Source organism: Manis pentadactyla, chromosome 8 (assembly GCF_030020395.1).
Source record: "Manis pentadactyla isolate mManPen7 chromosome 8, mManPen7.hap1, whole genome shotgun sequence".
Lineage (NCBI taxonomy): Eukaryota > Metazoa > Chordata > Mammalia > Pholidota > Manidae > Manis > Manis pentadactyla.
The window spans coordinates 66438651-66454168 of NC_080026.1; the positions used below are offsets into that span (position 1 = coordinate 66438651).

The 15518-nt window shown below is 51.2% G+C and overlaps 1 protein-coding gene across 1 annotated transcript in view; it reads left to right on the forward strand.

The window, feature by feature from the left end:
- The window catches only part of GRID1 (glutamate ionotropic receptor delta type subunit 1), a 692973-nt gene that overhangs the window by 213885 nt on the left and 463570 nt on the right, over positions 1 to 15518 (forward strand). Inside the window, exon 4 of the mRNA XM_036926584.2 lies at positions 10996 to 11201. Within this exon, the coding sequence (XP_036782479.1) occupies positions 10996 to 11201 (206 nt within the window). The remainder of the gene's footprint in view (positions 1 to 10995; positions 11202 to 15518) is intronic.

Here is a 15518-nt window from a genome sequence, read left to right on the forward strand (position 1 = left end):
CACTGCCTTTGCTCCTCACAATGGTCCTACCACATGGAAGGCTTCACCTTGCCCATTTTATAGAGGTGGCACCTGAGACTCGGAGAGCTGAGCAGACATGTCCAGGCCAGAGCGCAACATGGGTGAGTCCAAATCCTGGGGTCAGGCCCCAGAGCCCAACTCTCTCCTATGTGAGAGCCACAGTCCTGCTTTGGAAAGGCTTCTGCAACAGGTAGGAAACAGCTGCTTGGACCATGCAGCTCCAGTGTGGAGGGCACTCAGGTCCACCTGGTGCTCTGACTGTGCTTCCCCTGTGTCCTTCCTCTGTCTCAGGGGCTTGGCTTGGAAGGGGCAGGAGGAGTGGGTTGGCATGGCCAGGGCCACAGGCCTGGTCTCAGCGGAATGCAGGCCGCCTTGGTGCTCTTTCTTCTCTCCTGCTGCTTTCTGGCCAGTCCCAATGATACCACTGTGGCCCCCCTTCTGGGGGCACACCAGGCCCCATGTCCCTCATGGCCAAGCAGAGCCATGAGTGGTGCCCTAGCTGAGCCTTTGGGTTCCATGAGGCCTTTGATCCGGATGTCTCTTGGCCTGGAGTACTCCTCCCTCTTCTCTACCCGGACAAGGCCTCTTTGTTCTGCAGGCCCCAGTTCCTGGGCTGAGTTCTCTGAAGGGTTCCCAGAGACCTTTCCTCCCAGGGTATCTCCTGTGCAAACAGTCGCCTTCCCATGCACTTCCTGTGGGTCTCGCCTTGCTGTGTACTTCCCATGGGCCTTGCCTTCCCGTGCACTTCCCTTGCCTGCCTCTGAGCACTGCTTAATTATCTTTTTTCACTGAGCTCCTCATTTGATTCATCCCTCTGGTCTGCACAAAGGTATATCATAGTGCAGGCCCCAGACTCGTGCTTGGAGAAAAGCTGAGCTTGGAGAAAGCCTGAGCGAGTGAGGTGCATGTGGGGCCACTCCCACCCTTGTCACTCCTGTGCTGTGTGAGGAATGGGTTGGGCTGGCAGCGTCCATGGGTATACCCCCAGGGAAGGTCTGCAGATGTGGAACCAGCCCAGGGTTGCTTTCAAGTCAGCCCGGGCGAGGCTGCTATTTCCAGGAGCGTGGATTTTTCCTCAAAGTGATAATTTACAGAATTAATGAAGATGCCGCGTTTCACTGTGTAATGTCAGTTATTAATACTGATTGCAAATTAACAGCTGGTAATGGCATGCATCACATTTTCATCTTCTTGCCATTCTTAAAATCCTGACTCCAGCACTTGACCAGTGTGCTGCATGGTCTCTCTGAGCTCTGTATGCCTAAGTTGCCACTCTGTAGGCCTGGGCTGGGGCTGTGGGGAGGCCCTGACCCCCACCAGAAGATCCCATGCCTCGATGTAGCACAGAGAGCAGAGCTTCTGACAGTAGATGGATCTGGGGTTTGTTTAATCCCAGCTCTGCTCTGAGCTGGGGATTTATCTGTGAAATAAGTACAGTCTGACAATTCCCTAGGGGTGCTTGAGGCTCAGATGGAGTGTGTGTGTCAGGCACCTGCACCTGAGTGGGGGACTGAACTGCCTCTTTGTCGTCCCTTCCCAGGTGCCTTTGGCTGATTGGAGAATGTGGGGAAGCAGCTTTGGTTGTGGCATCAGAGTCCTGGATTTGAACCCCAGTCTTGCTTCTAGCTGACTGGATGACTTTGGGACAGACATCAGGGTGTCTTGGCAGTTAAATGAGACAATATATGCAAAATGCTCAGTACAGTGGCTGGCATGAGGCCAGATCTTAAGCAAGTGCTCTGTGATTTTCTCATCATCCTTACTGTGTGTGGCATTGGTCCTGCTCTGCCATGGAGGGAGGTCATTTGTCTGTGGCATTAACAAAGCAAAGTCATTGTCTTTGGGGCCCCTTACAAATTCAAATGTGGCTGATTTGGGTAAATGCTTGGAAATTCCTTTTCTAGATTTGCTTCAGGATCTTCAGTTAGCTAAAAGTCCAGGAAAATATGCAAAACTTCCTCAAAGCATGCACGTGGGTCATTCCTCTTGCCAGCCTTGTGGTGGTGATGGAGGGACTTCAGTTTTCTCATCTGTGAAATGGGATGGTTATCCCTTCCTCACAGGCTGTGGAGAAGAAGAAAAGAAATGAAGCCTCTAAGTTTGCAGCAGCTCCAGGAGAGGGAGATGTGGCTCTGGGCCTGGCTGTAGGGCACCATGGACCTGAAGACATGCAGTGGCCTCTTGGGGCCAGAGACTGGTCTCCTTGAGGGCCTCATTCTCAGCCACCTGTGAGAATGTTCAGCAGGGTCTTGCTCTCTTCTCGAGGGGCCTGTTGGGGCAGGAAAGAAGCTGTTCTGATTTCTTGTCCTGAAAAGATGACATCTAAAGCTGCATGACTTTGCAAAGAACCCTGCAAATCTTGGAGGAAGAACTGCTAAAATCAGTACCAAATGCTTTGTAAGTGCAGGGTGACAGAACATCAAACTTTATTTGTGAAAATCCTAGGAATCATTAGTGTATTAAGGATCCTTTAAAAACATGATCTCACTCAGTCGATGGAAGGGAATTGCAAATCAAAGGGACTATTTATTGCAGTGGGAATAAGGGACTTGCCATATTAAAAAAAATATTGAAGGAGCCAGAGATTTGAAACATGAAAGACAGTAGCAGATCAACACCACAGAAGTTTATCCAAATACTGGAACCCAACAGAAGTTGGTGAAGAATTATTTTATAAACCCATTTTCATCATAACATGTGCAAAATGCAAATTGTGATCATTATGTAAATTAGTTACTTGGTGTAATTTACTTAATTCAAAGCACTTAATGCAGCGTGGTATGTTTTTTCCGAAGTGCCAGAGTAGATGTTTATTTTAAATTGTTTTTAATCTTGATCTTCTAGCCTGATTATTTAAAATGTTTTCTCCCTTGTATTTATTTTTTAAATGGAAAGTAACAGAGCTTGGGGAGAGAGACACATGTTATCATCAGGCTGTGCCCTCCCTTGTCTCCAGGCAGGGGGCGTGGGTAGGGCTCACTCATGGACTCTGTGTCTAAAATGACACGTGTGTACACGTGCCTTGTACATGTACTCGCAAAGACTTATCCAGATGACCCATTCTCCTTTCTAGAATCTTCTCTCATATGGTTTCCTGGCTGGTCCTGAAACTTGTTCAAGCAGGGGCTCCTGGACATTATAGGCCACTTTTATGGGCAGAAATTTGTTCTCATTCTCAGAGTTTTCAATGACAGACCCTCCTCTTCAGCCACTTTACAACTTTGGAGTTTCCATTATCACAGAAGGGAGTGCCGACCTTTTTAGTCTTCTATTGTGTCACCGAATTGTCAGGATAGTACCTCCCTTCTTGATGAGCCTCTAGAACAAGAGAGATGATTTGTTCATTTGGGAACCCTTTTGGGGGCGTTCCCAGTGCTGATGAGAAGGTTGTAAAGGAGCTGACAGCCACTGAATGTCTATTTTGCACTGTGCCAGCAGTAATGGGTGCCCTGCACTGAAGATTAGAGGGCTCCTACTAGGAAGGTGGCATTAGTTCTGTTTTGCAGATGAAGAAAAGGGCCCAGAGAAGTGGCTGCCTGTCTCGCAGCTAGTAAGGGGTGGGATTTGAACCCATGCCTGTGCTCCTCCTGTGCCCCCTTGGGAGAGTGTATCCAATGGGCTGCTTCTTTGTGCCCCTCTCTAAGTTACCACGGAAGAGGGTATTTTATTATTATTTAGGTATGGGGAGGCCAGCAGATCAAGAGGGGACAGCCCCTGAAAAGAGTTTGTTACATTTCCCAGGAGGAGAGGCATACCACACCATGGGGGCCGCTAGGGGAAGCACCAAGGCTGGTCAGGAGGCAGAGGAGAGGGGGACTGGGAGCAAGAGCCCTTATTGTGATTCCTGCTAGAGAGAAAGAGCAAGGCAGGGTGAGCAGTCTTCAGATTGGCCAGCTTGAATAATTCCAGCAGGCTGTGGGGCTCAGGGTGCCCTGTGTTGTCTGGTGTCTGACCCGAGCTGATTAGAGCAGGTAGGGAGCATCCCAAAGTGAGAGAGAAGGTGGCTGGGGGTGGGCTGTGGAGTGGCTGGTTTGCACATGACGGGGTGCTCTGGGGTGAGTTGTTTACTATCTCTACGGATTGGCTCACCCTGGGAGGGGGAATCCCTCCATGATCAGTGAGGCTCCAGATGTCAAAGCATCAGAGTACAGAAAATCAAAGACGTGGTTAATATAGAGAGCAGGACTTTTTTGAGTTGGGGATGGGTTGTCATTCTGGGGGACTCCCAGGTTCAGGCTGGCCATGACTGTTGTCTGGGTACCTGAAACTGTGACCAGAACAGGGAGGCCTCCCTCCCAGATGAAACTCTGGGCAAGAAAATGTAGAGCAGTGGCACTGTGCTGCTGAAGACGTGGGGCACCGCTGGAGGGTCTTCCTGCTCACCTGAAGCCAGCCCCTGCCTGGGCCTGGGGGCATCTGCTCTGGTGGGGGGCCTTGTCACACATGATGGGCGGAGGCCTGCTTCCTGTTTTACTGAGCTGACTGGATGTGCCGTATCTGTGTGTCTCTGCTCCTCCCTTTGCTGAACTCCCATGGGCCTCCTTTGTGCCAGCCTGACTTCTTCAGAGATGTCCTTTGTCACACCTACATGACTGACTGCAGCACATGAATTCATCCATGAGGGGCAGTCTGCAGATCGAACACGACCTGCCACACAGGGGACACTCAGTACATGGCAGAGGGAAGCCAGTCTCTGCTTTGGACTCAGTCTTGCCCACAAGTCTGAGAGCTCCTTGAGGACAGGGCTGTGAAGTTTTAAAATTCTGCTTTTCTGGGGCCCAGCCAAGGGCCTGGGCCAGAAGAGTGCTCAGGAAATATTTGTGGGGAAGAAAGAAAGGATGGAAGAAAGAGAAGAAGGACGGTAAGGTAGGCAGGGGGTGCCCAGCTGGCCAGCCGAGGCACGGTGGGGTTAGGCATCGAATACATTATGAGTGGACAGAAGGGCTGGTACTTTTGATTGGAGCCCAAGCAGGTAGGTCTCTGTGGTCCTTGGAAATGGTGGAACTTCCTCATCTGCAGAGCCAGCCTCTGTCACCCCTCATTTCTGTAGCCATCCCGTGCCTATGACAAAGGTGGCATTCTGAATTGGTAGTGGGGAAGAGAGTGTGCAATAAAGGAGGAGAGGAACCTGGGTTGGGGTGTTGGGAATGAACTTGAATTTGGGTAAACTACATCTGGGAAGAAAAACAAAGCAAAAATTTAGGGGTCAGATAAGAAAGAAGTTAAAAAGAAGTCTGTAGAATTAAAGTTGTGTTTCAGCTTTTGGAAAATTTGCCAGGACTCCCCAAAACACTTCTGGGGACTTTGAACTTCTTGGTGGAAAGTGGTAGCTGACATACATACATACCTACGTATGTATTTCTATTATAAATGGTAAAATATTCTTTATAAATACTCTCAGCAGTTAGTCCTTCCTCAGAAATTGAAAATAGTAGGAAAAGCAATTTGAAATGTATTTTTTCATTTCAATTACTTTTAAGGAAGAAAGTATTTAAATACCCAAGACTACCTAATTTTTTTTTCAGAAGGAGTGGTGGAATAGGCACAGCTATCTTAGATTTGGGGGGGAAAAAGTGTTTTTTTTGCCCAATTTCAATTCCTTTCCTAGTAGGACTGTGCCTCCTTCGGATATCAGACCAGCGTGTGGCTGCTGAAGTCACCCTGGGCTTCAGGTTGGTTCTTGGCTTTGGGTCACTTTGGTTCACAAACTTTTACTGTCTCTAACCCTCTGTTAGGCTCTGAGCTTTGCAGTTAATGGAGAAATGAGAAAGATGTAGTTCCTGCTTCCATGTCCTTGAAGTTATGACTCAAGGGAGGCATGAGTTTTGACTTGATGATCTGAGATGGTCAGAGAGGAGGGATGATTTCAACTGGGTCTTGATGGAGGGATGGGGCTCTGTAAATTTCAAATTGCGAGCATCCACTCTGTGTGTGTGTGTGTGTGTGTGTGTGTATGTGTGTGTGTGTGTGTGTGTGTGTGTGTGTGTGTTCAAGGTGGGGGATGTCCAAGGAAGGGCAGAGAGCTTCTCTTTCCAGAGTTTGGGTGCATGGTGCATGTCTTCTGGTGGTGGTAGAAAAGCAAAAATAGAAAAGGCTGTTAGAGAGTCCTTTATGTACAAGGCTAAGATAGATGGAGTTTTGTGTATAAAATTAAGTGTCTAGAAGGCTTTGTGATTGATTGATACATTTGAGATACTAATTTCTTGCAACTTTAAAATAAACTTGTGTTTTTCATGGAAGGTTTTAGAGAAGGGCTATATTATGAGCTGATATGAACTTAGAGACATCCTGGCAGAGGGCATTCGAGGGGAGAACTCCAGGGTTCGGGAGACCTTGTAGAAGGCTGTGGCGGAAGTCCCAGGAGGAGCTGGTGGTGCCTGAACCTGGGAAGGGATTGTGGAGATGAAGTCAAGGGGTGTTTAGGAGGAGAAGTTGAGAGCCCTTAACCAGGATAGGTGTCTGGTGTTGATGTTCTCTGAGCCTTCCTGTGGAATGGGTGGTGGCAGAGAGAAGCCCAGGATTAGCTGGGAATGTGAGCTGGAGTACGTGACAGGATGGGACTGGGAAATGGGTGGGAGCAGAAGGAGTACATGGTGTCTGGGAGCCCAGAGAGGGAAGGGCTTCAAGGACAGGTGGTCACAGACTGGGTACTCTGGAAAATCCATGAAAAATGCAGAGAGAGGAGGATTCCTTGTTTGTTCAGACTTTGGTAGGAGCTTTAGAGCGGTATGGTGTGGGTGGCAGTGTGCAGAGAGGAGACTGGCCAGGAAGTGCCAGAGTATGACAGGCCCTGCATTGCGAAGCTGGTCTGTGGAGGGAGGAAGTCGGTGGGAATTCAGCAAAGGGAGGAGCGGAGATGCTCAGATGAGGCACATGCAGCCAGCTCTCAGAGAAATAGGAAGCAGTCCTCTCTCCATCAAGATGACAAGGCCCCCAGAGCAAATGTCCCAAGGCCCAGGCAGGGGCTGGCTTCAGGTGAGCAGGAAGACAGACCCTCACGTGGCGCCCCACATCCGCAGCAGCACAGTGCCATTGCTCTGCATCTACTGATGCCTCATTCTGGAACCTTCCACACGCTGTTTCTTCTGTTTGAGCACTCCTCCCTGAGAGCTTTCCAGAGCTAACTCCTTCTCACTGATGCTCCTCACAGGGGCCTTTCCCACTCCCAGAGGCTGGAGAACAGATTGGAACAAATATACAACATGCTAAACAGATCATTTCCCACAGTGGTAAGGGCTCTGAAGAAAATAGATATCAGGCTGGAGGAAACTGCCAGGGGTGGGGTGGGAGAGCCACAAGTGCAGTCAGATAAGAGCTTCAGAGGCTGGGAGCTGACCTTTTCAGCCAAGAGGGAGCAGGCCGTTGTGGCCAAAGGCGGTGGTCCCTCAGGAGTGCTGCCTTCAGCCTGCATGACTTATTCCAGGTGTGAGGAGCAGTCCGCTGACAGGGAGCTTAAACTCTCTCTGATGGCTCCATTCCATCAGGGGCTTCTGGAACAGGAGGCAGAAACTCGGCAGCTGAGGATGTGCAGGAGCTCTGAGGGCATGTGTTCTCCATGTGCACATGGCCTTGTGTGTACTTGGGGGTCGTGGGGCAGTTGCTTTCCCCCATGGCACCTCCCAGTCCTCGGGGAAGTAAAACAGTCCTTTGGGTTGAGGTTTAGGCAGGGGGCCTTCGGGAAGGGACTGAGGGGACTTCTCTTCCAGTCTGAGAGGACCGGCCATGCTGGTGTGATACATGAGGTGCCTAGGGTCTTACCTGACTTGTGGGCCCACAGTCGTGCACCCAGAGCTGTGCCGAAACGTCTCTGTGCACACACTCATGTAAAGGTGCAGAAAGCACGCCTCTGTAGACATGGCCAGCCTCAGACACTGTAAAGACTCACAGTGGCCTTGCAAAGTGATAGAAGGGGAGTGGGAGGTGGTAGAGGGTGGGTCTCTGGATATCACCTTCATATGCCTGTCCCAGTCGGCTCTCGCTGTCAGCTGTGCTCGGATCTGCGTCAGAGCCAAGGCCAAGGGACTGTGAGGACCGTTGGCATCCAGGTGAAGGGAAAGGCTGCAGAAGCCCCCAGTGGCCTTGCCCCAGACTGCCTCGCACTCAGCCCCATATGGACAGTGCCAAGGGAAAGCTGTGCATAGGGTAACTTTTTGAGATACAGGACTTGCTCTTTTACTAAAGTTTTCATGAGGTATACTATATATAACGCACCTGATAAACTTGGTCTATTAGTTATTGCTGAGAAACAAACCATCCCCAAGCTTAGTGGCTTATAACAACAATCACTTACTGTTTTTCATGAGTCTATAGATCAGCTGGGCAGTTCTGCTCTGGGCTCACTCATGCTTCTGAATTCAGGTGGCATGTGGCTGAGGGCCCACCTGATTCTTCTCCATGTGTATCCACTATCACTCCAGCAGGCTAGCCCAGGGATGTACTCCTGGTTGTGGCAGGGTACAAGAGTGGAAACAGAAATGCACAGACATTTATTCAAACCTCTGCTTACTCCAAGTCACAACTGTCTTGTTGGTCAAAGCAAGTCATGTGGTTGAACCCTAAGTAGAAGCTGAAGGGTCTTTAAAGTGACAAGGCAAGAGGCATGGGAATAGGGTCCTGAATGAGCTAATCTTCCATATTTATAAAACACTAGTTAGAAGAGTTTCTTGTGCAATAGAATTTTCTGTGATGATCCATCATATATGATCTATTTCTGTGCTTCCGATATTGTAGCCACCAGCCAGATGTGGCCATTGAGTACTTCAGATGTGGCTGGTGTGACTAAGGAATTGTGTCATTTAATTCTAGTGAATTTAAGTTTAAGTTTAAATATCCACATGTGGCCAGTGGCTGCTATACTGGACAGCCCAGATGAGGGGGAGGGGAGCTCAGAGGGAGCGGCTGTCAGGGTTGGGTCAGAGGAGGCTTACCTGCCAGGGGATGGGGGGGCGGGTGGAGGGAGGGGAGGAGGAGGGGTGCTCAGCGGATAAGGCCGAGGTCGTCAGCCAGGGCAAGCTCCTCAACAGAGGGAAGAGAGGGGAAGAGGCACCATGTTGTCAGGGTAGGGGTAGGGGATTTTTGTTCAATGAAGAGGGCTTTAGAAGGTTTTTGTTCGGCGAGAAGGATTTGAAGAGAGGAGAGGGAAGAACAAAGTGGGGGTTGCTTGCAGAGGGTGAAGAAGGCTTGGACTTAGGGAACCTCTGACCATTTGCCAGTCCTCTGGAGAAAGTTATTAAGATCTTGGAGAATTTGGAAATCAAAAGTGCCCTCACCTGGCCAGCGTGACCTGTTGTCAAGTTTATATTGATGCCAAGTGCAAGTAAACTAAAAGGCCAATATTTTTGGTTTAATGTCTCCTTTTAATCCCAATTTGAAAAGATTATGTAGGAGACAGCTGAGGGGGGGTGTCCTGATGTCTTTGAGGGAGAATTGCCCATTGTGGGAGGGTGAGAAAGGGTGGCCAGGGTTTGGGAAGCAGGCCGCTGGGACATCTCCCTGCAATGTTTCCAAACCAGAGGCTCCTGGAGCTGGACTGTCCTGCTCCCCAAAAGGGAAGTGTCCCCCCAGCCAGAGTGCAGAAGGTCCCCTTGTGGTGTTCTCAACCGGAGAACAGAGAGGAACGGAAAGGATAAAGGAAAGGGGACCCAGACCAACTTTCTCTCGGTGCCAAGAGAAAGCTGATAAAAGGCCGAAATCTTACCCTCCTGGGAATTGCAATGGATTAATAGCTGGTGGTGATGTGTAGATTGAGGTCTGGCAAGATGGTCCCTGGACTGGAGTTTGCAGTGGGGTGTTGGGTGAGGGAGGGAAGGGAAATGGGGTGAGACACAGGAGGCTCTCAGGATCTAGGCGTTAGCCTGGGACGACCTGCTTCCTTGGCTGCAAAAGAGCCCCTGCTCTCGGCTCCCGCTCCTGGGTTTCGGCACCATATGAAAGAAGAGAAGGGATGTGAATTCAGCAGTCCAAGCAGGTTTATTGCTGAACCTGAGAAGAACCCCTCTGTCCTGGCAAGCAGAACAAAGGAAAGGGAGTCTCTAACAAGTCAAGAGGCTTTTTATAGCCAGGGCTTTGGTGGGTGGGTTCTTTGAAGGGAGGGGTCAGGGGAAAAGTGGGCTTGTGGCTTGCTGACGTGTCCTCTGGAGAAGGCTTGTAGCTTAAGTAAGGACACCTAGGTCTCTCTGAGATGGTGGGTGGGCTTATTCGAAAGGCGGTACTCAGGTCCGGATTCCATCAATGTATCCCTACTGTCCCTGCTGCCCTGGGCTTGCATCCTACCTTCTTGGTGACTATGGGGGAAAGAGCAGGCCTCTGTCCCGGTGCTCCATCAAAGTGCCAGGATGGCGCCCTGTGGACCATCTTGAACCATTTGCTTGTTCCTGGAGTTCTGGCTGCATTGGGCTGAGTCTCACTGCAGCTGTAGAGAGAGTGGAGGAGGGAAATTTCATCCAGGAAAATCAGGTCCTTGGAACAAGACAGATCTCAGGCCTCAGGGCTGGGTGTGAGGACAGGCTGCAGTCACAGGATTGGGGCAGGGACCCAGGCTGGGCCTGCTGTGGTTAGAGCAGTCTGTGGCCTCAGACTGCCAGTGAGGCCAAGGATCCTCAGTCGTGGGGAGCAGAGGGAGGTGGAGGGAACTGGGGATCACCACCACATGTAGCCTCAGGAACAGAACTGTCAGAATTTTTTCTCCCGTTGGGTGAAAGCAACAGGGAGAGAAAGGGCACTTATCCTGGAGGACACTTTCTGGTCACAGGATATTTGGATGGCAGGAAGCACCCCCACAGTGGGAGCCACATACTGTGGGACTGGATCTTGGGACTAAATAGGTTTCTCCCAATCTCTTGACCACCGAGGCAGACTTGAGCCCTCACTTCTGGTGGTGGCCCGTTTGGTGGGGGAAGCAGTGGAATTAGATAGACACTGTCCAAGTTTCCTTCCTGCTTAAAGCTAGCTCTCTCCCTCTTCTTCTCTGCTCAGATATCCGTGGGCTCCAAAGCTTTCTGGACCAGGCCTCGCGGCTGGGCCTTGATGTCTCTTTGCAAAAGGTGGACAAGAACATTAGCCACGTGTTCGCCAGCCTCTTCACCACCATGAAGACAGAGGAGCTGAATCGGTACCGGGACACTCTGCGCCGCGCCATCCTGCTTCTCAGCCCACAGGGGGCCCACTCCTTCATCAACGAGGTAGGTTATGGGGACCTGGGGCCATAGGAGCGGCTGCCCAGGCCTCCACCGGGGTGGCTCAGGTAACCTCTGGATGCTGGGCCCACAGCACACACCATGAAAGGGGAGACCCTGACGCAGCTTGGTTTCTGTCTGGTTCCCTACAGGTGACCCCAGGCCCACCCAGAGGCTGAGGGGCTGGGGACAGCTGGTAGTAAGCCTGTTTACAAGTCACTGCCAGAGATTTCTGAGACAACAGTCAGGCTATGGTGTGGTGTTTTTTTCTCTTTAATTTTCCACTCTTTGTTGACAGGTGTAAGCCTGTAGTGGTAAAATAAATTGCCAGCTTCTGCAGAGGGCAGCTCTGCCTCGGGTTGTTGGCACCTGGAGGAGGTGTCTATTGCATATCACCAAATGATGCTTGGTTCTTGGGCCTGTTTTCTGGATGCCTGGGCTAATCAGTGATTTTTTTTCAAATGACTCTATTAGGGGTTAGGACCTTCTAATGAAGACAAGGTCCACCAGTTTAGCAAAGAGTCCACTAATCTGAGAACAGACAACTAGAAACAGTCTATAGGCTGGCTGGGTGAGTGGTGCCAGCCCTTATTGTCTGGTGGCAGAGAGGTGATAAGCTGGTGTCGGCAGGTCCCTCTCTGGCCTGGGTTGGTTTTGGGGAGATGTGCTGGCAGAGCTATGTGCCTGGTGGTGTGGTGGGCCTAGCAGCAGGGGTGTACTGATGGGGTCTTGGGGCAGCTAAATGCTCTCTCCATTCCCCCTCCAACCTCGGTCACCTTTTTGGCTCTCTGATTGAGGGCAGAAATGAAGTGAAAGGCAGAATTGTATTAACTCCATTTGATGTACTTCGCTTTCATGTTCTGCTTTCTCCTCTAATTAATTGTTACTCAAAATGCTACCTTATGTATCAGAAACCAACCAGAAGCCACTGCTGGAGAACTGAAAATATGGAGCACTTAATTTGGTGTATTTGGCTGGCAGTGCTGCCACTCCTGGCTAATCAGGCCCTGTGTCACACCGGCGGTCAGCCAGGCTGTAATGTCCTGTTGGTGCTTGGCATTTTTGCCAGAACAACTTACCCCGTATGCATTGATTCAGGCCAGTAATGGGCAGCCTAGGATTAGTAGCAGAATGTGTCTAGGCCTTCTCAGAATGTTTCCAGCTGCGTATGTGCCAATGTCTGCTTATAGGAAAGTGTTCCTGCTTGCTAAATTGCCCCAGCCAGTCTGCTCCTGCGATGTATCTGCTAATTCCCTTGCCAGGCTCCTCCCTTCTCTCTTCTCTCCTATCCCTGCCTCCTCTCCTTGCTTCCTTTCTTCCTTGCTACTGCTTTGCTGTTGAGCTTGGGAGTGGGAAGAATATTGGCTTAGGGGTTCAGCAAATCTGGGGGCAAGTCCCAGCATCCCCACTGACTGTGTGATCTTGGGCAGTTTGCCTCACCTTTGTAACCTTTCGTTCATCTGTAAAGTAGGGACAGATACCTTAAAGCATTTGGCATATACCTTCTCAAGGAGCATCCTCTGTTGTTCACTGTGCACGTTCATCATTTCCCTTCCAGATGAATTCAGCCCTTGCTCTATTTCTAGGTCCTACAAGGATTTGACACCTCACCAAGACTGGCCTAAAGATACTATTGTCAAGTGGTGAATTATGCAAACTCCTACAGTGTTGGATACACTTGGCTTTAGCCTGTTGCCTTCTCTGTCCCTCGGACCATGCTTGCAAAGTCTCTGCTGGGTGCTGAGGGGCTGGGGATGCCCCTGGAGTAGCCAGTCTTAACGCCAGTGGGCAAGAGTGACAAGCCCCTGGGAGTGGTGGCTGGAGACCATGGGGAGAGATGTCACCCGGTCTCATTGCCTTCAGCTCTAGCTGGTCAGTCTTGGTCTCTGGTCCTGTGTACCTGCCATTGGGTAGGGAGGGTGTGCCATCATGTCCTGGGTGCCCAGCATAGGCCTGGTGGGCAGGCCTTTGTTTCCCTTCTCTAACCATCACACTTTGCAAATGAGTCAACTGAAGCTGAGGAACTTAAATTAAGGTCACGCAAGTTATCACCAGGAGATTGAATAGGATTCACGTCCAGATATGACACACTTGAGAGCCCCTCTGCCATGTTGCTGTGATGACTACAGAAAGCACAAGTAATGCAGATACTGCAGTGGGTGGAAAGTGGCTGTGCTGGCTTCACGGGGGAAGGTATGGCTCAACTGCTTCTGGCATGGATCTGGCAGAGGGTTTTAGGGGCTTATGCTCAAAGAATTTTAGTGCATCTAAGTGAGGTACAGGAAAGACTAGGAAGCTGGACTCGAGGTAAACATGATCTTTGTGACTGGCTAGCCCAGCAGGTGCCCTAGGAGAGACCTGGGGATGCCATGCTAGCAAAAACCTTTGTTCACCACCTGAAGGTGTTGTGTGGGCTTTTTGAGCAGACTGACCCAACCTATTCTTTGTTGTGACAAGGAAGGGAGGATGTTCGCAAGACTGACCCACTGCCAGGAGTTGTCCTGAGTTTTATGAAACTCAGATTGCTATTACGGGGAAGTAGATGGCCTCAGAGCCCCACTGCTATTGATGACATGCCAGTAATGTGCCTGTCAGGGCTGGCGTGGACGAGCCACCATAGCGGTGGATTATGTGGCCCTCCCAAGTAGAGCTTCAGTCCTGCATGCTCAAAAAGACTTGCTGATAGGAGTGAGGGGGAAGATGCTTGAATTTCTTTCATTTGCTACATGTGAATCTGCTGGGAAGGCTGGCACTTTCACTGTCGCTAGTGACAAATTCTGCATGACACTGGGCTGTCCCTGTGCTGTGTTGGGAGCCACTCTTCTGCCCAGTGTCAGGGTGCATCTGTTCCCTGTGAGGGGCTTGACCTGGGAGGTTCACACGTCTCTGTAATCCCATTTAATGAAGGGCTACCCTGACTGGTGCCATGGGTTTGGGGAGCCTTGGTGGTGGGGGTTGGGGTGTGTGTGGCAGGCCAAGGCTCTGGGGCCTGCTTGGGGGGCCCCTTTGGCTCATGCAACAGGCCCCACCTCAAGATCTCCTCGCGTTCCATCACTCAGTCTGGAATCCATGCTCCATCCTCTGAGATTTTTTTGTCAGTGTTAACAGCCACCACATCGGTACATTATCATGGCAAGTGTCCCCTTGGGAAGAATGGGTGCAGGGTGACAGCACTGTGGTGTCCTGGTCCCAGACCTGGAGCCCACCATGGGGCTGCACCTGGGAGCTGCTGAGAGTACAGGCCGTGGAGGGAGCCCTTTCTCCGGCAGAGCCTGTTCTGTTGGGGGCTCAGCACTGGAGCTCGCTGAGTGAGGGTAAGTGGCACTTTCCCCAAACTGGGAAGTGAGTGGGGCTCATTTGCTCCTCAGCTGGGCCTCAGTTCTTCTTGGACCATTGGCTGCTATGCAGGGCTTTGGGGGACCATGACAACCATGTATGATGCTGTCCTCACGTGGCCTGTCAGCCCCAACCAGCAGCTAGGGGAGGGAGGGGTGTGGGTTCCTCACTCAGGGCCGCAGAAGTCCTGAAATGATTGGGGTGACAGCGGCCAAGAGGGGCTGGGGCAGAGGCCTTGCTCCTGGGACCCCGGCTGTGGCTGCCAGAGCCTTCTGCTCTCTGCTCATGGGGTTCTTCTTCCATCTCTGCAGCATGTCATGGGCCTGTGTGCTGTGCCAAGCCTGTGCTGGGCACTGAGGCCATGGACCTGCTCTTGCAGGACTCCCAGCCTGGTGGGGAGGACAGAGGTATAAACAGGCCCCTTAGCTGTAAAAGCAGATGTGTGGACCAGTCCTGGGACAGCATGAATGACAGATCCATGCCCTCTGGCCAGGGAGAGATGGGGGTGGCAAAGGGTCAGGGACACTCCCTGGGGTGGGTGACACTGGGGCTGGGTCTACAGGAATGAACTTTCATTGACCCCATGGCCAAGGTGAGGCTGGGGGATGGGGCCTGGAGAGCCCCAGTGTATTCAGGGGGTGACACATGACAGCAGTGGGTATGTTGTCAGAGCGGGGAGTGGCTGGGTTGTCAGCAGAAGGGCCTCCCTGGACCAGGGTGGGGAATCTGAAATTCAGGACTGCTTTGAAAGCCTGCAGTGCCCTCAACAACCACAGTCCCAGGGCTGCCAGGGGGGATGTGTGTCTTTCTGTTCTTTCTTCTCCAGGTCAGGTGTGATGGGGAGACCTCTGGTCCACAGTCAGTTTTGGCCCTGGGCTTCATCTCATCTTCCTGGAGGAGATTCCATCCATCTGTCTGTCATCTGTCCATGTATCCATCCCTCCATCTGCCTGTCCTTCCATCCATCTAGCCATCTGCCTACCCACA